Source organism: Misgurnus anguillicaudatus, chromosome 23, assembly GCF_027580225.2.
Source record: "Misgurnus anguillicaudatus chromosome 23, ASM2758022v2, whole genome shotgun sequence".
NCBI classification, from domain to species: Eukaryota; Metazoa; Chordata; class Actinopteri; order Cypriniformes; family Cobitidae; genus Misgurnus; species Misgurnus anguillicaudatus.
Window position 1 is genome coordinate 32,924,928 of NC_073359.2, and position 23,253 is coordinate 32,948,180.

General features: G+C 35.3%; 1 protein-coding gene and 1 long non-coding RNA gene across 2 annotated transcripts; both read right to left on the minus strand.

Annotated features, from left to right (window-relative positions):
* Window positions 1-5,829: 5,829 nt before the first annotated feature.
* Window positions 5,830-11,221, minus strand: LOC141359330 (uncharacterized). The gene is made up of 3 exons (XR_012365749.1): window positions 11,149-11,221; window positions 6,601-6,930; window positions 5,830-6,394 (listed from the first exon to the last, which is right to left on the minus strand). It is a non-coding gene; the product is annotated as an uncharacterized lncRNA (long non-coding RNA).
* A 6,396-nt stretch (window positions 11,222-17,617) lies between these two features.
* On the minus strand, window positions 17,618-22,579 carry LOC129452895 (glycerol-3-phosphate dehydrogenase [NAD(+)], cytoplasmic). The gene is made up of 8 exons (XM_073861603.1): window positions 22,430-22,579; window positions 20,534-20,711; window positions 20,308-20,448; window positions 20,095-20,233; window positions 18,959-19,077; window positions 18,632-18,862; window positions 18,443-18,549; window positions 17,618-18,203 (listed from the first exon to the last, which is right to left on the minus strand). Exons 1-8 carry the CDS (start codon window positions 22,468-22,470, stop codon window positions 18,107-18,109), a joined length of 1,053 nt encoding a protein of 350 aa, XP_073717704.1. The 5' UTR covers window positions 22,471-22,579; the 3' UTR covers window positions 17,618-18,106.
* Between the last annotated feature and the right edge of the window lie 674 nt (window positions 22,580-23,253).

Consider the following 23,253-nt stretch of genomic DNA (forward strand, 5'->3'; position numbering starts at 1 on the left):
GCGTACACTACGCTAATACTCTCTCCTGAGTCTAAGATGGCGGCGCTACCGGAAGCTATTTAATTACGTTAATACAATTTTAAATATGGATATTTCTACAACAACACCGCACGGATTACCCTCAGAAGACCTTTGTTTATCATCCTGGAGCCGTTTGGATTTAATTTGTGAAGGATGGACGCACTTTTTTTGGACTTGAAGGTCGTGGACTATGGCTGGAAAATTTTTGGGTCTTACCAACTGAAGTAATTTTTTATTACTTCAGTTGGTAAGACCCAAAAATTTTGTTCCACTTTAGGTAAAAATTTATGTTGAAAAAAAACTTAAATTTTTAGGTCTTACAAATTGAAGTATTTTTTTTACTTTGAAGTATATTTTTACTTTTTACAGTGTAAGCAAAAACGTGATTGAAATTTAAATTGTTGGTGGTGCTAAAGGGTTTGTGATAAAGACTCTAAATTTGGTGTGGTAACTACTTGGACAGTCATCTATCAGTGTGCCAAATTTCATAACTTTCTACATACAGTTCTATGGACTCCCAGACGCAATTGCAGCAGAAAAATAAGAATAGAAAAATAAAAAAAACTAATTTTGATACAATAGTTTGTATTGATAATTAATAAGCTTGAGATACTCACTAACACTGAACGTCCTTTTTACAACTTCCCACCAATGCGGTTCTCTAGTTGAAGTCCAATGTGTTGAGTTATGATGTTTGTGATGGTGAGATCCCCAGTCTGAGTGTTCAGCTTCAGTCTGTCCCTGAATCTCCCATCAGCTACTGAAAATATATTGGCCTCAACATTTATTTGAGCTATGCGATCCTCTTTATCACCAAACCTCCAATCCATTAAATCAACTGTCTGTATGTCAACATCAGTGTGTAGAGTAAGAGAATCTCCCTTCATCACTGACTGCGTTTACATGCAGCCAATAACCCTTTCAAATCCGGAATATTAGCAATAACCCGGTCGCGCACGTCCATGTAAACACCGGCAAAAACCCGAATATGCTCATATTCCTGTTTTTAAAATCCCGAATATTACCCCTGGGTTACCTCTTTTCTAGCCCGAAATTTTGGTCATGTAAACGCGCATCGGGATATTCCCACCAAAAGGAACATTGATTTGTGTTCTGCGCATGTTCTATTCGCAAGGAATCTTGGTCTTTTGAGTAGAGGAACTTCTTATATACACTTTTAGAGCGAGGAGGAAACCAATTGCAACAACCGCGCTTTGCACGTTAAATTAATATATTGCTATTGTTTTTCACATCATACATGTATAATAAAGTTCAAATAGATTGTCAATAGTTATGAGAGTAACTTGGGTTTTTTTTGTGAATTTGAAATCAAAATGTAATACTATGCTATTCATATTTCGTTAAATACAGTGAATGTGTGAAAAAAGTGAAAGATGACAGAATAACTGCATAGCGTCGTCTGCATAGATGCGGTTTCTAAGATTAAAATTACTTTAATTTAACTGATCCACACAAATACAAAGCGGCATAATATAACTGATTGCTTACCAGCATTAAAACCACTTAAAATAAAAACCTTAGGTTTTTTCTTTGTATGCAGCGTCCGCTCTGTGGATTAGGATGTTGCAATAATAATGCGGCTGTATTATTATCTGACTGAATACTTGACTCTTACCTGACATTTAGACATGAAAGTTTACCATCAACAGTACCTGCGCGAAACATTAAACATTGATGATCATCTGCCGACTCGACTGTTTCTGCACGTCCTCAGTCCGCTTAATTAACGGCTTTTCGTTCTATCCGCGTGAGCTAAACATTTTTGTTCTGTACTTTTTTACTTGCATGTATTTCTACATATTTTCGGCCAAGTAACACTCAGGATATAATGTAAGTTATTATAGATAGCATAAAAGCTTGTTCTGAAAGGATGACAATTATAAAAATTATCTTTCCAGCTTAATTTAGCCAAAATAATGATTTATTCGTTTTCATACTTTATATATGTCAATTTATCTACTAATATATTATTGAAAATGCCATAAATAAATATTCATTGCCTTCTGTAAGCTATTGCATTCGTTTTGTACATTTATAGGTGCATAAATACTGTCTAATTTAAATTTCTTTAAGACGTGGTTGTGTTCTCTATTTACAGATGCTCTGTAAATTTGCACTTAAATACCTTCTTGTTAGAAAATTGTTCTTCAATTAATTTTTTTTTCAAAAATATATTTAGCTGAAGGCTAGTATATAGCGTGTTAATCTTTTTATCAAAAAAAGGAAAGACATGCAACTTAGCCTACCCTGCTTCTACATCGGTGCAGCTTGTTCTGGATTTAAATAATACCTTTATTTTAGTAAATGAAGGCAGTAAAACCGCAAAGCGCACTAGTGAGCCACGCAAAATCACAGCATTTACCTTTTAATCACAGTTTACATCAGGATATTGCCAATTCCATGTATACAGGGGTAACTCTCTCTGCTCACGCATGTAAACGGGTTATTCCGAATGTTTCAGAAACCCGAAACCCGACCTTAACTCGACCATAACCCGAATATTGACAGCATGTAAACGTAGTCACTGACACTGACTTCACTTCATCACCAAACACACCTGAACACACAAACAGAAAGAGTTGGATTAAATCTAACAGTCAGTAAAGAGATATCATGAGTCCTCCTGACTAATAAACTTCATGTGACTTTGAAAGAAATCTAACAGAAAAATATTTAATATGAGAACTGAAAACATTTTTGAAGATGATAACAACACAATAGGTCATGTGTTTTATTTCTAAAGCACACACTTTTTAAATATACTTTCTAAGTAATGCACAACCAAAAGTGTTGCAGAAATTATGATAAATCAGCTTACCGTTGATGAATAGTGATGATGAAGAGTAAAAAGATTGTCTTCATGTTGATGTTGAGTTGATAAAGATTATCAGATCAAGTTTTTCAAGTGTTCATCTGATCTCTGAATGCCAGTCAGTAACAGACACCCCAGCTAGAAATAAAAAGTTCTAAGAACGTTCCCTGAAAGTTCCCGAATGTTCCCAAAAACATTCTGCCAACGTTAAAAGCGGCTAGTTTTTTTTAAGTTCTAGGAACTTTTCTGTTGTCTGAACGTTAGAGTAATGTTACATTTTACCATTTTTAAACGTTATGACAATGTCATGTTTTAATGTTCAAACAATGTTTAAAACAACAGCAGTTTATTATATTGACTTGTTTAATTGTTATGTAAATGATAGAGAAACATTGCATTTTATTATTTTATAAAACATTATTTCTGAATGTTCAGTAAATATATTGCTGTAGAAAACTCAATTCACTTACTAGGTTTAGATGTTGATGTTTCATTTTAAGTCACCCTTATTGTGATTAGTGTTTGTTTTAGTTGGTCTTTTGACACTTGACTTTTTGCCTACTAGTTTTTTCCTGGTTGTGTTAACTTTGTGTTAATGCACCACACTTGCCACGAAAAGTCACTAGTGTATTTCTGTGGCCGTTGGCACACAATGGCAAAGATCATCACCCAGTTCATTCACCAATCAAAAGTCCACCTTCTGCCAATATTGTATATTAGATCCAGCACTTTCCCAGCAGTTTGTCATTAAGGAGTTTTAGAAACTTTGGACAAAAAATATCCGCTGTGTAGTTGGGATGCCCAAACATCAAGAATCAGACTATGAATCTCAACCATGGTGACAATCAAAATTGTTAAAAAAATCCTTATTTATCCATGCCGCAGTGCATGCTGGGAGTCCTGAATGAGGTTTGTAATTTGTTAATACCCAGCATGCATTGCAGCATGAAGTTTTTCATTTAATTGTCACCATGATTGAGACCCACAGTCCGACCCCTGATGCCTGTGCATCCCAGCTACACAGCAGACATCCCTCGTCCAAAGTTTCTAAAACTCCCCAACGACAAACCGCTGTGAAAGTGCTGGATCCCATTTACATTATTGACAGAAAATAAAGTTTTGATTAGTAAATGAATTAGGTGATGATATTTACCATTATGTACCAACAACCACAGAATAACACTAGTAACTTGGCATGTTCATAACAAATGTGGTGCATTAACACAAAGTTAACACAACCAGGAAAAAAAATAGCAAGCAAAAAGTCAAGTGTCAAGAGCCCAACTAAAACAAACACTAATCACAATAAGGGTGACTTAAAATGAAACAAACATCAACATCTAAACCTAGTAAGTGAATTGAGTTTTCTACAGCAATGTATTTACTGCATACAGAAGTAATGTTTTATAAAATAATAAAATGCAATGTTTCTCTATCATTTACATAACATTTAAACAAGTCAATATAATAAACAGTTGTTGTTTTAAACATTGTGTGAACATTAAAACATGACATTGTCATAACGTTTAAAATGGTAAAATGTAACATTACTCTAACGTTCAGACAACAGAAACGTTCCTAGAACTTGGGAAAGGCTGGCCGCTTTTGGCGTTGGCGGAGTGTTTTTGGGAGCATTCGGGAACTTTCAGGGAACGTTCTTGGAACTTCTTATTTCTAGCTGGGACCACATAACCATTTAAAAAAATAAAACACACAAAAGACTTTTATACTGATGGAGACTAACTGGTGTCAATGTGAGATGACCGGTCGGTGTAATGCAGAATCTGTCCAGGGCTGCCAACTTTTTAGTTCACCTTGGAGTGAGATTTACCGGGGGAGATGGGTGTTCGGGGGTGCATAAAGGTTGGCATCTTGGGGTGGTTATTAGGGCTGGGCAAAAAATCGATTTTTTCGATTAATCGTTGTTTTTTTACATGGTCGATTTAGAATCGATTCTCAAAGATCAGAATCGATTTTTTTTTCATATTTTTTCTGCAAACATTGAACGTTAATCAAATTACTAGTCTTCTTCACTAGATGTCACACTTTTTTTTTCTGCCTTACACGATGTTACCAAGGAGCCTGTCATTCATTCATTTAGTGCTTAAAATGGTGGTTTCAGGTGCTTCATCGACGTTGATGCCACCTTCACATAAAAAGTAAGAGGTATGGAAGCATTTTAGATTTTGCAAGCAAGACGACAACGATAGTGTTGTGGCTTTAAATTTATTTATTTTTAATTAATATTGTGTTTTTTCTTTTTACAAATGACTTTATTGTTTTTTAAAAAAATGTGTGCCCTCATAATCTGCAAATAGAAACATGACTTAACTTCAAACGATCCAATCAGTTCTCGATTGATGAATTCAAGCAGCAGGGCTTTATCAATGTTTTTTAAACAGAAATGGTGATGCGTTGAACACCCTGTTCTAATGATGCAAGAGTTGCAACTACGGTGGCTAAGAAGGCAATTCTTTGTGTTATTTTGTTAATGTTTTACAAAAATAAATACGTGTTTAATCCTGTAAAATTTGCTCAATGTTACAGTCACTGCCCTTGCCATCCAGAATGAAAGACAACTTGGGATCCATTTTGCATTTCTCAAAAAAAATTATATTTACATTAGTGTACATTTTGACTTTTATTTCTTTAATACATTTCAAAACCACACACAAAGCGGACCGGGACCTCATTGCTTTCACATGTCAAAAAGAAATCGAACCACACAAGAACCCAAAATAACGCAACAAAATAACGCAATATTTGTCAGCTCTGTCAAGGGTTTCATATATATATATATATATATATATATATATATATATATATATATATATATATATATATATATATATATATATTGTCTTCTTATTGTCAGGAAAGTAGGGGAGAACTGGGGCAAAAGTACGCAGGACGAAAGTAACAAAGTGATTTTCTGCAAACAACAGTGTACAAGTTTTAAGGATAAGGTTGTCACTTGTTTTGCATGGAGAACAACAGAAAGGCTTTGTTTTTTTTTCAGTTTTACATTTTAATTTCAGAATTTTTAAGACCTTAGTTTACACATTAGTGGTAAATTCAGTCTGTACACATTTTAAATGTACATAAAATGCAAACAAAAAAAAAGGTCTGTCTACTGTACCTACACTTAGCTCTTGGTGGCCTCTGGACTGCTTTTTGTATCACTTTGCAAGTACACAGTCAAAACACTAGATGGTGGTGTTCAATTTGGGCATCAATATGTATGGTTTTCTATTTCACAGATGTATTTTTAAGGTTTCACATAAACAGTTCAATTCAGGCAAAATTGTATAAAAAGGTCTGATGAAAATGTTGGATTAGGAATCTAACTAGAATTCCAGTATATCATTAAAAACATATTGTGAAAATGTACAATTCATCAGTGACTGTCTGATGGTGAAATCTGATCTTTTTTAGATGTGATGTCATAAACCATTACACCAACAGTAGCCACACCCACCAAAGCAGAGAGAACCAATCGGATCACAGCTTCAAGACCATAACAACAGCAGAAACAGAATGCTGAGAATAAATCAGAAGTTTTAAAGGTTTGGCAGCAATAGTGTCTGACAAAAAATCTCACATGCAAGTGACAATAGAATTGCAAATATTTCCTTATATTGTATTAGATGTTTGGTTAGGTTGTGTAGTATAGCCTACACTAAACAATGATAATGAGACTGAATTAAACTGTATTACACATTGGCGAATATTAAATCTTTACTCACCATACACAGTAACATTGAATGTGTATGAGGTCTTCTGTGTGCCGCTGATGATCATTTGATAAAGTCCAGTGTGTTGAGTTGTAAAGTTTGTGATGATGAGATCTCCAGTCTGATTATTTAACTGCAGTCTGTCTCTGAATCTCCCATCAAGAACATCATCATATATTGTTGTCTTATTAGCTGCTTTATTGATTCGAGCTATAAGAGTCTCATTACGTCTAAACATCCACTCGATTACATCTTCTGTCTGTATTTCAGTAATATTAGTGTATAGAGTAACAGAATCTCCCTCCATCACTGACACTGACTTCACTTCATCACCAAACACACCTGCACACACAGAGACAGATTCACAAATACAAATTTTCAGTAAATTTAAGTTATTATATTGCATTAACAGAAACCTATTAGACGGAAAACAAATATTACAAAAAGCATCAAACAAAAACAACATAGCGAGAAAAAACAGATGTTAAAAATTGAGATCTCATAATTAACACAGCTTCCCACTTCAGAATCTGAGCTTAAGACAATTTAAAAAAAAAAAATTCTGAATGATCAATCAGAAATGCTGATAAGTCTGAAACTTTATTGATAACAGAGTTAGTTTAACAACATAATTGTAAAAAAAACACCTCCTTGTATGAAGGCATCTTGTAAAACTATTTAAGGTTAGAAAACTTACCAACCAAACAGCAGAAGCTAAAAGATAAGAAAACAAACATTTTCCTAAACAGTTCAGGAGTCTAAAATAATTTCACTTCACAGCTTTAGAGAGACAATCTAACAACTGTCTAAAGTTGTGAAGAGACAACGCTGTTCATGAAACTTCATCTCTTTATAAACTCCGCCCTCAATGACATGCCAGTAAATCAAAAATGATCTGACCGGTAGAGAGGGACCTACTCATTTTAACAGATACACACTTTTAACTTTTTCTACAGACAAGGTTCAAATCTTAGCTCTCTGACAGATTGTTCAGTTTGTCATGGAGAAGCACACTGTCCACAGCTCAGCAAATGGTCACTGGGGTCCCTCAGGGATCAGTGCTTGGTCCGCTACTTTTCTCCATCTACACAACATCCTTAGAACCAATCATACAGGCACCTGGCTTCATCTACCACTGCTAAGCTGATGACACCCAGATCTTCTTCTTAATTGTCCCAGACGATACCACCAAAGCAGCAAACATTACAGCCTGCTTGCTTAGCACAATATCTCAGCTTGGATGTAGAAACACTAAATCTAGCAGAACCTAGCTAAGACAAAGCTGCTTGTATTTCTAGCACAACCCAAGATACAGAACGACCAATCCATTTAACCTGGCAACACAACGCTTACTCCTTCCAATACTGCCAGAAACCTCAGTTGAGTCTTTGACGACGACCTGTACTTCTCTGCAAAGACAAGCGCGATCATGCAGTTATACAATATCAGGAAGATACAGCCATATCTTACTGTACAGAGCATGCTGCACAACTTCTGATTCTGGCCCTTGTAATCTCCAAGCTGGACTAATGCAGTGGTCTCCTTGCTGGCCTTCCTTGCACAGAGCATCAAACCACTCAAACTGGTTCAGAACGCAGCAGCCAGACTCATCTTCCAAGAGTCCAAAAGTGCTCATGTAACACCGCTCTTCATCTCTCTCCACTGGCTACTGATTAAAGCTTTTGTCAGGTATAATTCACTTCTTCTCACAGAACTTTCACTGGAACTTTAACGTGGCACTAAATCACGTTACCGCTCATTTTTCTTCACTTCTCCCTGCTGGTGGAATAACCTTCGTATTGCAATCCGGTCAGCCACATCTCTGCAACACAGTGGCGGAGCCAGAGGGGTGTCCAGGGTGGCACTGGACACCCGTGACATGTCACTGGCCACCCCGTGTGCCACCCCAAATTTAATGCGCGACTTTCACTTAATCGCTGTGTTTATTTTCGACGTGCGGCAGCGCAGTACATTGTTAAAAACAAACATTATGAATATTAACCCTCCCTGCGGTCGCGGCGCAAACTCTTTATTTTTCAATCACTGCGCAAAGAGACTTGGATTACTCTGCTGATTTTGGACATACAGATATGATTTATACATAATTTAAAACGTTCAAGTGTCATTTTTTTGTGTGTCTATAAAACTGAATGTTGTGCTTTTCACAAAATGAAGAAAATATACATAATGCGCGTTCTGTTATCTCTCCATCAGTGACGTCTTTTCAAAAACGCGTCAGAAAAATTACTGTAACTTAACGAATACTTTTCATACCATCAGAAGATACATGTCATGTCAACATGATTGGAATCTTTAAAATGATGTAAGTGAAGTCGTGCATTTTGCTAATACTACATGATTTATTTTCACCGTATATGCTGGAAGTGTGTCTTGTGGACTGAATAAAGTCTAAGATTGCCAATTTTTTTTACAACAAAACCCAGCACCATGTTTTCATTCTTGACGTGATCTTTATGCTACTGTATAATTGTTAATTCGGCTGGATTGCCACATTGAACTTGAAAGCGCGACGCGCATATCCGATAGTGCGCGTGCACAGCCAGAGCTTAAACGACTTCATATTCGCGTCTTTTTGGCTTATTAAACGGACAAATGCTCATATGTCAAAATAGCTGTCTTGGTGATTTTCATACTAAACATTTGGTTACTGTACGTCTTAAAAGAATAAACATTTGATTGGTGCATTCAGTCTTAGCCTAACCTGTTGAAGTCACTCTGTCATTAAAGTTAAGTAAATATCAAAAGAAAAAAGAAAACCTTTGCATCTTCTGTATCTTCGTAAATAACGATTAATCGAAACATCCTTTGTGTTGTGCTATTTGAAGTAAGTTTAAGGTTTATCATGGAGTTTAGATTTCCTGATCTTTTGCTTCATTAAAGGGATAGTTCACAAAATGAAAATTCTGTCATCATTTTACATCCTTATGTTGTTCTAAACCTGTACGAATTTCTCTTTTCTGATGAACACAAAAGAAGATATTTTGATAAATGATGGTATGCACACAGCTGTAACCATTGACTTCCATAGTAGGAATAAAAACAACATAATGGAATTCAATGGATATACCATTAATTGTGTGCTTACCATCATTTATCAAAATATCTTCTTTTGTGTTTATTAAAATAAAATACAGGTTTAGAACAACATAGGGGTGAGTAAATGATGACAGAATTTTCATTTATGGGTGAATCCCTTTAACAGACAGTAAAGATGTAAGAAATACAGTAGAAAGATTTAAAATTCACCCTTATTGTTTACATCTAATGCGATCAAAAGATTCATTTATGCTTTCTTGATACATGGTTACATGTCATTTTCTTTTGTGGACTATGGACCCCCTAAAGTAGCTTTGGCCACCCCCTGGCCACCCCATTAAAAAAATTCTAGTTCCGCCACTGCTGCAACATTCAAAACTCGATTAAAAACTCATCTCTTCCGAAAATACTTGACAAATCTTATTGACTGCAGACACACCTCTTCTACCTTAAAAAAAACTAACTCTCTGTCACTCTCAACAGGTATTGTTTCAGGAATAGTGAAAACTTGCAACTTGTATTTTGCCTCCTTGTGACAAATTGCTTTGTTTAATCTTTGGATAAAAGCGTCTGCTAAATGTAATTTCAAGAATCAAGAGGAGGAAAAGAGGAAAAGCGTTATTATCTAAAGGAAACATCAAAACCACAAAGCTTTATGCGCATGCTCACTGAATCCTGTAGAGTTAATCACAAGGGCTGTAGAGCAATACAACACTTTCTTATTAAAGCTGTTGAGTGAAACTAAACGGAAATGTTTCTCGTGTTTGTTTTCTCGTCTTTGTGCCTCTCCTGCTTGGTTGGTAAGTTATGAACATGCTTTAATCATTTGTGGTAGCAGTTGGTAATAATGTTTTTAATAATAATAACAATTTTAAGTGTCTGTTTATTAAGATGTGGTCATTTGAATAAAGCTCTTACAACTTTAATTATGTCATGGGTAAAGAAAAAAATATATAAAATATATCCGACATTGCATTTAAATTTGTTTTAGCGTCATTTTAGTTTCCCTGCTGCTGTATAGAAGTTTGTTTCTATTAAAGCTTTATTACATTAACCTAAAACTTTGAATATGTTTCTTTGTGTGTGCAGGTGTGTTTGGTGATGAAGTGAAGTTAGTGTCAGTAAAGGAGGGAGATTCTGTTACTCTATACTGTAATGTTACTGACATACAGAAAGATGATGTGATTGAGTGGATGTTCGCTAAAGAGTCTGTCATAGCTCAAATCAATATTGCAGCTAATAAGACAACAATATATGATGATGTTCTTGACGGGAGATTCAAAGACAGACTGCAGTTAAATAATCAGACTGGAGATCTCACCATCACATACATCACAACTCAACACACTGGACTTTATCAAGTGAGCATCAGTGGCAATCAGAAGCCAAAATCTTACAGATTCAATGTTACTGTCTATGGTGAGTAAACTGCATGTCCTCTCTATTACTGCACATATTTGAGTATATATCAGACCTACAGATTCAGTTACAGTAATGACTCACTCTTTTATTATTCATTACAGGTCTCTCCTTAGGTCATATAGTTGTGATCTGTTGTGCTGTTGTTGGATCTCTGATGTTTGTGACTGCCTTTCTGATCTTCTGGATCTACAGAAAACACAAAAACATAGAAGGCAAGTGTCATCTAGTGCAAATATAACTGTATAAAACATAACTCAATAAAACTTATAAGAGCACTTTTATAATCAAGTTTAAAGTATTTGATGTGTTGTTTGTAATAGCAACAGTTCAGAGCGGTGGAGACGAGATTGTTTACGCAGATCCAACATTCTGTAAAAGACAAACACATAAACCGGTGAGATCATTTATGTCATGTGTGTTGTGCCTCTGTCTTTATTCTGCATGATTTACAGTATTTATTACTAAAAATATAACAATTACTGGTTTAATAGTTAACCGTGATAAAAAATATCCACCGGTTAGTACCACATCATTTTTTTAATTACTGTTTAACTGCGACACTAGCTGCATTTCGATTACCGTTTTAATTGTGCAAATTGGCATTGCAAATTAAAATTCGACCAATCAAAATTGACATGTTTCTATTGGCCGTATATTCAATTCACAATGTCAATTTGTGCAATTTAAAGGTAATGGAAACACAGCTAGTGTCACGGCTGAAAAACCCATGTCCAGCATCAACCAATTCAAGCAATAACATGAGACAAACACATTCATTCAGGTCAGTTCCCATGTGTTGGCTTCACCGACTGAATTTAAATCCCAAAAAATTCACAATAGACCCTTCTACAGCTTACGTGATCAAATAGCCTGCGTGCACATTTTGGCAACAGAAGTGGTGTTATTCCCCAGTGGTTCTAACGTGTTAGCAACTCAGAAAGTTTATTCAAACGATTTCCCAGCATCAAAATGTCTGGTTGTTGCGTTTGGTTGCACCAATATACTAATATTTAAGCAATATCGCTCAAGAAGGAGTGTGATATAGCTCTATATCATCACGGCTGTGATTAGGAGGCAATCACAGCCGTGATGATATAGAGCTATATCACACGACTCCGAGAGCGATATTGCTTTTATACAACAGTTCGACGGCACACGTTTGAAAAACGAAAACTAGAAAACAACAACGGAGTTATTTTAAAAGCCTCTTTGTTTGAGAACTACTTCTTCCGCCACGGATTTGAGGGCGGCCAGAATGACAGGTAAAACTTTCGGCTGCTTTGAAGCTCATAACAACTCAATGGACGGAAAAGCCGTTACTTTATATTACCGTTTCTTGGTCACAAAAGTGTAGTTTTAAGATTAATTCAGTCGAGAATGTGTATGTATTATATTTAAATTTGCAGTCGATTTAGTAAAGTTAGCGCCTGTTTGAACGTTTGCTTAGTGAGATTCGGTACGAATGAGAACCAAAGCATGAGCGGACGTCAGTGTTCACTCGCCCCGCTGACCACCGCCCTCTCTGGGCTACATCTCTGACAGGGATTCCCTGGCTCTCATGCTGGCCTTGTTTGTTTTTGATGGTCAAAATGAGATCAAATTAGCAGTATTTGGTGTCATGATGAAACTATTACTTGTTTTTTTATTCATATTTAGTGTCTTTTGTGTTGTTATTGTTTTGGCGCGAGGTAAAAGTTAATAAAACTATACTTGTATAACGTTACTATTGCTTTCCCATTTACTCGCAATACGAGCACTCGATTATTATTAAACTTTGTTCTTGTCAGTACTATATAAAACGGTTTTTTATAAGTGTCAGAGAGATGTTTTTGCATGCTGCTTATAAATATATCAGTGGCGATATCTCATAACATGTTTTAATAGTCACGTCGCGATTAAATAAATGATCAATGTCCACATTTAAAAGCTGCGGTGCTTACCTGCAGTTCCACGGTGTTTTCGTGTTCTGAGAAGAGATATTGCTCCAGAAAAAAACGAGTGTTTATATTCCTCTTTCCAAGTGTTAATCGTCCACATGATGTGACAAGACATAACTTCCATTAAGTTTAACGTAACATTCAAGAGCGCTGATCTTTGACGGAATAATAACTTGGGATTCACACACTGATTTACGAGCTAGTGAACTAATGAGACACACGGAGAGTGATTAAAAACAGCGTGTTTGTGTGTGCAGTTTTTCCATTCAGACATGAGCCTGTTTAGAGGACCTCCATTCACTAGGTGGCAGAATGATACGAAAGGTGAAGCGGTTACTGTGCCGTTATCAGTAGAATATTGCACGCCAATCAGATTCGAGAACCAGAAAGAACTGTTGTATAAACGTATATATGTATCTGTATTGTGTACAAACAGTAAAAGGGTCTATTAGTAAAATCTAGTTGTACTGACGCATGTTTACTTAGTATTTCTTAAGACAGATCCATCTTTTCACTTCATTATCCATTAAATGATGTGATCTGATAAGTTTAAAGCTCTGTTTGTTTCTTCTATAGCTTTACTCCTGGGTCCTAAAGTTCACCTTACTTCTCACAACATACACAGACAGATGACTTGCTTATTTGTCCTGTGTTTAAATGAAAATCTGATTTATTCATTTGTGTTTTATCTGAACTAGATGAACATTTATCTCACAACCCCAAATGTGGAAAAATAAATAACATTAATATTAATGTTTATGCAAACAAATGTGCACGATGTACAATCAATTTTACATTTGGTTTGAATCAGTACTTTTATTAACATTTCTAGAAATTGTTCACAAAACCGAGATAAAATTGATAACCCTGGTGATTTTGGTCACTATAAATGTGATGTAAAAATATCATACCGTTTTATCTCTATTATGTGACCAAGTATAGTTTGCAAAATTAATTTTCATTTAAATTGTTTAAATCTTTTAGCATATGATAAGTGTGCCAATAATGCAATAATGTGAGTACAAATGTGCATTACATACAGAAGAAGAAAGAATAAAATAAAAAAAATTGAGGTGTTTGTTGTGAGTGTAAAAACACTTGTACACTGTAAACAGGTTAAAGTTTTTCAAGCGAGTGTTAAAACAGAAACTGTTGAAACTGTCTAGACAGGAAACTGACCCTTCAGAAGCATAAAGAGAAAATAGTCTGATAGTGTGAAAGAGGTAAAATGTAAGAGCAGAAACTTTGACAATTAGAATTGAATTCATATTATAATGACAAATAAACCTCCTATTAGTACACATACATGTTGTAACTGTAGAAATTACAGTACTGACAGCTGTTTGCCAGTAACTTATTGTAGATATAAATGTATGTTTACAGTATCTCAAGAGAAAGTCTCAGATCTTCAATACAAGCATGCATGCATACATAACATTCTGACATTTACAAACACACAGAATTGAAGATTTGATTGTTATTAAATGTTTGTATTTTGTGTGTTTATGTGTACAGATAGCTCCAGTGAAGGATGAGGTGGTGTATGCAGACGTCAATAAAAGAACATGATCAAACTTTTTTGTATGGATTTTTAAACAGTTTATTGTCATATCTGTGACTGCGTCTGACATGTTTTCTTGTAACCCAGACAGCAGACAACATTGGGCCGGATCCGCACCGGATACACACTAGAGCTGTTGACTTTGGCTCAGATCTGGTGTGGATCTGGCCCAGAGTTGTGTGGTTTTAGGGAAATTAGCATTTATAATCAGACTCGTATGTGTAATTTCACTTGAATTAGTCAGTCAATGAAATGCCTTATTTTCACAAATGTCATTTTATTGGTATTTAACAAATGTCACTGTCTTTAACTGGAGACTTTTGCATGCACTTTTTGCAGTAACTCTTCATTGTCCTGAATAAAACAAAAGGATCAAAAACTCAGCTAATATCCTGATATATTCAGTAAGCCTCCTTAAACAAAGTCTTGCACGCATGTCGCGTTCATCCAATTAATCTAACATGCATTTTTTTTACTTTAACAGACTCTGACAACAAAGCAGTGAATGATACTGCACTGTATTTTTTATTTCTACTATATGCGTTATAATGTTAATAGAAGGCAGTTTAAAGAAGGATTGAACTGTAAAATATTATCAGAATGTCAGTGATTAAAACATCAGAGAGTGTGGGTGGGTACGACCAACGAGTCATAGTGGTTTTATTTCTAGAATGCATCTGACACATGAACAGCTTTACAGTATTTCTAGGTTAAAGTCAAACCTGATGTGGAAATAAATGTGGTTTTGTTCTGTTTGTGAACATGAGTGTGTTGTGGTTGATACAGTATACATCTCTGTGTGTATGTCAGAAGTGAACAGTATGTGGCTTTTATCTGCCTGGCTTGGGCTTATATTTAACAGGTTTACAGTAAAAGAATGCATTGATTCTGATAGTAAAGTTTGACAAATAAAAGTTGTGATATTACTGTGAGCTCTTACTGTGTGAATGTGAAATATTACGATCAATATTTAACAACATAGGCATTAGGATTGTATTAGATATTTACATGTTGACCTCTTCAAGATCAGATCTGACTTTTATCAATCTCAACATGAAGGCTGCATCCTCCAAAGGTCGCATTTGTAGGCTGCATATGTCTTATTTCTGAATATAATCAATGATAAAGTTCACTATTATATTTAGTTAATAGTAAATTGATATAGTGTGAATGTAATGCTTAACTTTATTAAACCAGACTTGATGACGTATGCAGCCTGCATATGCGACCTCCTGAGGATGCAGCCTTCCGATTGAGAAACGGCCTGTTATCAATAAACCAATTTTTAAGTTTTCACTAATATTAAAGAAACGCAGTTTTAAATGTAAATCTAAAAAACATCTGTATGAGATCACATGTAAAGCCTAAAATGACCAAAGATTTAGTGTTTGAGAGTAACTATCACCTTTATAAGAGATGTTGACACAAGCGTAGGCTACGATGAAATCTCCACCTGAGGAAAATGAAACGTTTATGTTCAATATAAGATCAACTACTGATGGACAATTTAATCTGAAGCAATGAGACTTTAAAATACAATGTTTTGAAATTAGTTTTAATTTATACCGTTCACATTCTTCTAGCAGGGGAAGTTGAGGTGGCGCACAGCTGAACGTCACAGATCACGTGACTGCCGCAAAGACGAATTAAACCCCGGATGAACGTTCAATTTCCTAAAATTCTCAAATGGTGATTTTTTTACATTTTCGTCATTTCATCACAAAAAAGCTGTAACATGAAGAAAAATTGAGAGGGTTTAAGAAGATAAATGAGTTGATAAATCTCACTGATATATAAAGCAGCAGTGGATCGAGCGCCATCCTGTGTTAACAGCACGAGTTCACTTTGGTTTACATCTACAACTTACATTTTATATAAATATTTTAAAAACTTTTCGTAAGATAGCACCTGAAGACCCTTTGAAACACATTTGTACATAAGAACCCGAAATTGAATCTTTACTGAATGAAAAGTTTTACTAAACACATCTGAGGCATCAAGATCTCAAATTTATACAAATATGTATTATAACAACATCCTTAGCATATGAAGCTTCCTCTATAAAAATTAACTAATATGTTTTTGGCACACTGATCGCATATGGCCAAAAATATATTTTTAAAAATATTTTTAAATAATATACAAAAATGGGCAAAAAAAGTACTGAAATATATTTATGACATATTTAAACATAAATATGGCTACAAAAATGTATTTTTCACCAATATATATTTTTTTGTATATTTTTAAATATATTTAAAAAATAAAGCATATATTTTAAAGCATTTCTATTCATGGCATTGGAAGAAAACTTTGTATGTTACAGACCTGTAGCTAAACATAAGATTCAAATTAAATATATTTTTAACTGTACTATATACTTTTTATATTTTATACATACTTATACATTTTATGCTTAAATTTCATACAAACTTTTATATTTTGGCCAGGAACATATATTTTTATGCCCTATGGCTGTTAGAAATGTATTTGTTGCCCATGAAATACATTTTGAAATATATGTTTATATATGAATGTGAAAACTAAATGCATTTTTAAATTCAAAAATATATTTCATTAAGATTTACTTTCTACAAATATATTTTGCATATATTTAAAACATATTTTTCAAAGAAATATTTTTTGTACCATATGGGATTACCTGGTTTTATTACAGTAACCATGTATTTTTTTACTGTAGTAAAACCCATAGTAAATTTTCGTAAGTGTTATGGTGAGCATTCAAATTCTCTACAAGTATTGAATTGCACTCATGGAAAGGTCAAAGATTCAAGCCCAAAATGTTAAAGGTGAAAGGTCGATGCATCAGAGATGGGTATCAAATGTAAAGGTCAGATTCCAAAATGTGCAAGTATATAGTATTAATGCACACACACACACACACACACACACACACACACACACACACACACACACACACACACACACACACACACACACAAACTGATTCAATCACAGATTAGTGCTCAGTCGATTCACAAAACAAACATACTCAATATTTTGTGACAAACAAACTCCAGATAAGTCATCGTGACTGAATGAGATCTGTTTTATGGCACTTAATGCAAACACAAACATTTCCAGAAACTTTGTTTTCTAGAAAACAATCCTCCGTATGTAGGTTAAACTTTAAGGCACTTTCTTTGTTGGCTGCTAAAGTAAAAAACGAATACATTAAGACAACATGTTTAAAAACGCTCACTGTGAGAATCCAAGACAAACTTAAAACGTTAAAAAAATAAAACTTCATTTGTTGCCTTCACGGTAAATAAAATGAGTTTACATGTTTAGAGACCTATGCAACATTTAGACAAAGTTTTTTTTATAAAGTTTTCATTTTGTGTTAGCAACACTAAAACAGCTGTAATGTCCGTTTCAAGCTGTGTCACGGTAGGATCTGTGCATCAGATGACTGTAGTGGCTTTTTTTAAAAATCACATTAGAAAAAGAGGCAGCATGATGAAGGTTTGACCCCACATCAGGTTCAGCCTCAGCGTTCAGAGACCTGTGGTTATGTTGGTTACATGTGTTCTGGATGATTCTGTAGACAGGTGACAAACTCTTTAACTGGTTGACCCTGGAAACAGATCTGATAAACTGCATTGAAGAGAGGAAACCTGAAGAGAGAGAGAGAGAGAGAGAGAGAGAGAGAGAGAGAGAGAGAGAGAGAGAGAGAGAGAGAGAGACTTTATATAAAAAATATAAAAATATTGACTTTGGCCCCAAAATATTACAGCTGAGCCCTACATACCCTTTACTAACTAATCTTCACTAGATAAACTGTATGTCTAAATGATCAGAGTTTTTCTGCTCTTTCTGATGTTTGGTATATTGTGACGAACGCAATGATAGTTACTTCTCAACCAGGTTCTTGTTCTTGAGGATCTGATGAACTTCGGCTGCAGTTGCTGGACCTTGAAGTTTCTGACCATTTAACATTTCCTTTTCCAGCTGCTCGATAGACTGACAAACAGAAATGATCTGGTTAATCTGTGAGTTAATGGATTTGAAAGATGAGATTAAGTAAAAAGATCACCTAGCGTACCTTTCCCGTCTTAGCGAACGCTTCTCCGACTTTGCGGTTGCGTCCTCCGTAGCAGGTGGTGATGAGGTCAGCGACGCCGCAGCTCTCCAGAAACGTGGCGGGAGAGACCGCAGTGGCCGTGCAGAATAGCCGGGCGAAGGCGATCATCTCCATCAGACCCAAACGGATCACAGCGGCTTTAGTGTTGTCACCGAAACTCAGACCGTCACAGAAACCAGCGCCCACAGCCACAATGTTCTACAACACAAACAAATCATAATAAAAAAACATTCATAACATCTAGATAAAGAGAAAAAAAATTGAATCTAAAGAATGATAGATGGTGTAAATGTTCTTTAACGCTCCACAGATCTCAACAACATCTGCCTCCTCCACCACTGTCACACGAAAGTTTTGCGTCTGCATGAGTTCCTTCAGCAGCGGACCGTGAGCTTTGCTTTTACACCCTGAACGCAAATTAACAGATCAGAAAGATGTTACTACTAGGGGTCAAGAAGTCTCTATGTCAAACCCTCTAGCGCCACCCACAGTCGAAATTTTCATTTATGTTTTTGCTTATAACTATAAGTCATAGAAACAAAATTTTTTCTTATGAATTCTTGGCTCGTGACGATTTGATTGCATCCTATAATCCGCCGTTTGGAATTTTGGAAGAAAAAAAACTTTTTCGAACTCCTCCTAGAGCATTTGTCTGATTTGGGGGAAAATCGGTATCCAGTATCTAGAGGCAATTCAGGGCAAAATGTTAACAAATTTATGTTGATGGCCAATCTGTTGTCGTATACGCGTCAACCAATTTTACGTAGAGCTCACAAAAACAACATCTTTTCTGGACTTGCGTGCATTGACACAACATTTAGTCAAGTAATCCCATTTTGAAATATTTGAAAAATCTACTTTTTTGAATTTCCCTTATAGTTTTGTCAGATTTTCACAAAAATTGGTATGTAGCATCTAGGCACTCAGGGTAAAAAGTTATGGAAGTTGTGTTGATCGGCTAATCTATTGGCATATACTGCATTAGCGAACTTGATGTGGAATGCACAAAAACGAATTTAAGGCTGTATCGCCGAACTCATGCGCATTTACACGAAACTTGGTACTTCACAGTCATGATGTGAAGGTGCATGCACAGTTTTGTCACAGCGCCACCTAGTGGTCTCTTTTGCTTATATCTACTACAAATATTAGCCTATATCTTTGCCTAACTTATGCGTATTGACACAACACTTGGTATTTGACCTGAGGGTGCATGTAAAGTTTATCACAGCGCCACCTAGTGTTCCTGAGATATGAAAAATGGCTATTTTTGCATATATCTTTGGAAAACGTCAGTTTCTTTTTTTAACGGCTTTCCCAAACTAAACTTTTTTGTCCATTTGTGTCCTTGATTGGCTATCTTTACATTTCATTCACATTCAGCAGACACTTTTATCCGAAGCTATAATTTGGTGCTCACTGACCGATTGTGGTTTCACAAAATTTCTCTTCAGCAACCTCATTGGCCAGATTAGCTCCCATCAGTACCGTCATCACGATGCCCAGTTTTTCTCGGATGACATCAGAGATGAGTTTCAATCCATCGGGACCTTCATCCACACCCTTACACAAACACACACAGATATATACAAACTCTTAACAATAAACACAAATAACTATAGCAGTGCTGCGCAAACCTTAATGAGAGACATCCCGACAGCGTCTGCTTTGATGTGACCCTTGATGGTATCACAGACTCTGGACACAAACTGGTGAGGAATGACGAAGATGAGGATGTCTGCATCCTTCACCGCATCCAACAGCTCTGGTACAGCTACCTGATAAAGAACACAGAGGATGTTTATATTGTATGCTTCTGATACTAACACCTTGGTATTTACATTTTTGGTTCTCTATTCTTACCACATTAGTTGGTAGTTTGTGTCCCGGCAGATATTTGACGTTCTCGTGTTGCGTGTTGATGATTTCTGTGAGTTTTCGTCCGTCGATCATCTCTTCAAACACCCACATGTTCACCGTGTTGTCAAACGTGTTGTATTTGGCCGCATTGGCTCCCACTATCTTGGCAATGGCGGAGCCCCTTTGGAAACAAAAAAAGGTGATCGCGGCTGAATTGAGATCAGTGTCAGAACATTGAGAAGATCTGTCATGTATTTACAGTTTAACTAACAACAAAACTTGCTTTATCAGTGTCTGGTACACTGTGTTATATAAATAAACTGGGTTGACTGCTTTCACAGCACATTATGTTGTCATTATTATGACTTTAATTATTTGATTACCACAGCGAGACAAACAATAACCTTTAACTAATGTCTTAAGGTTCAAACAGGCCTGGAAATGAAGAGTGGATAGCCTCCCTATAAACTTTTCAAACATAAATAATCAACCAGTGTCCGATAGTGGGAACATTTGCATTTACATTTTGCAGATACAGATTATTGGCCGATATATCTGTGCAACCCTACTTATTTGTACGAAAAAATTATTTAAGATATAAAGCTAAAGGGCGAGACATTATTTTAAACAGGGATTTACAAATCCTTGGGAAGTTTTAGGATAATGTAAGTACACAACTGCATTAAATACATCACACTGTGTGCAAGTGGTTTTTGGATATTTCTGACAAAAATTGTGGCTTACAAAAGTGTGTCTTTAATGGACTCTCAAATCACAGCAACAATTAATGATTACTTGATCATGCTGTATGTTAAGATTAGTTAATAAGTTAACCTGAACTAACAATGAGCAATGCTTCTACATCGTATATTAATCTTTATATAATAATAGGCTATATTTGTTCTTTAGTTAATGCAGAGTGAACTAGCATGAACAATTGCATTAGCATTAACTAACAAAGATGAATAAATTTGGGCAATCAAAAGATTAATCTCGATTAATTGCATACAAAATAAACGTTTTTGCATAATATATGTGTGTACTGTGTGTAATAAAAAAATTATACATAAATACATTTTTCTTGAATGTAGACATGTATGTGTGTATTTACATAGTAATTACACACAATACACATACAAATATATTATGCAAACACAAACTTTTATTTTGTATGCGTGACAGCCCTAGAATAAATCCTCAAAAACGATATCCCTCATTGTTATTTGACAAATTTACTAATGTTAACAAACACAGCTGTATTGTAAAGTGTTAGCCAATAAATCTAATATTTAATGCTATAATGAAGTCAAGGGACTAATTATGGATATTAATAATCCAGATCATATCACATTACACCTCGGCTTCAGTGCTATAAAGAGACTGAAGTTTATGGATAAGACTGCCGTCTCTTTCTGTTTAACAAACATAAACCAACCTATGTACACATTCATAATCAGACATGTTGACTCAGCTGTAATGTATACTACTGTATATAATCTGTAATATTACAAAAGCATTGTAACACAGCCATAAAGACTCAAACAGACATGCAATATATGCAGAAATGAGTTGTGCAACATATTCTGACTTTATAAACCAGAATTAAATCCAGTTTTGCTACTGCAGTGCTAAAGAGACTGAAGTTTATGACTAAAACATGACTGCAGTCCTGATCAATCATTACTCAGCAAATACAGACAAACAATGCACACATACACATTTAAACACTATATGCAGTAATAAAGCATTTTGCATTTAATAACATTCATAAACTACTAACAAAATCAGTACACAATCTTTCACCAAACATTATCAAACGCTTTGCACTATACTAACACATGATCCGATATGAAATGATGTAAAATGAACATAGTTTATAATAATAATAATAATACACACCAGTTGCCGGAGCCGATAATGCAGACTCTCTTAGCGGCCATACTGAGTGTCTGAAGGGCAGTTGTCAGATCCGAGCGAGCGGCTCTCCTGTGAACGCGCTTTTAAAGACCCTGAACGTGCCTCACTCCCCCTGACGCGCATTGGCTCGTCTCTTCTCTTGCTCACGCGCGCTGCTGAAGAAGATACATAACAAAACCAAAACTTACTTACCCCATATATATTTTGTATATAAACCCATACGGAAAAATATATATTTTTAAATATCATTTTAAATATATTTCAAAATATAGACAACTACCCAAACGGCTTTTGTGGACTAAACACAATTTCGGTAGACTTCCACATATAATCAATACAGTAGTTTATTTCTGATAACAAGAGAAATAAATGAAAATTAAATGACCTTTTTTATCAAATATCTAACGTGTATTAACTATTACACTGAGGTAACCTTATGGTGTAAAGTGTTCAGTTGTGTACAGTTCTTTGAATTCTTGCCTGGGTGCCAAACCTCGTCACAGTTGTGATGAATGCTCGTCCTCTCCCCTCGTGTTTAGCAAACCAAAACATTTTATTTCCACAAGGTATTTGTTTCTGTGATTAGTTTAGTGACTTAGCCAGACCGATAATAAATAAATACAGACCGGAAGTTCACTTCGGTTCAGCCGCGTAACGTGACAACGCAGCTGCGCCTGATAAAGCGGTCTATAAAAAATATATGTAGGGAATTTTTTTAAAAATGTTTACAAAAATGCATTTTTCACCAATATACTTTTGGCTTTTTTGTATGTTTTGAAATTTATATTAAAAGTAATTATACAACA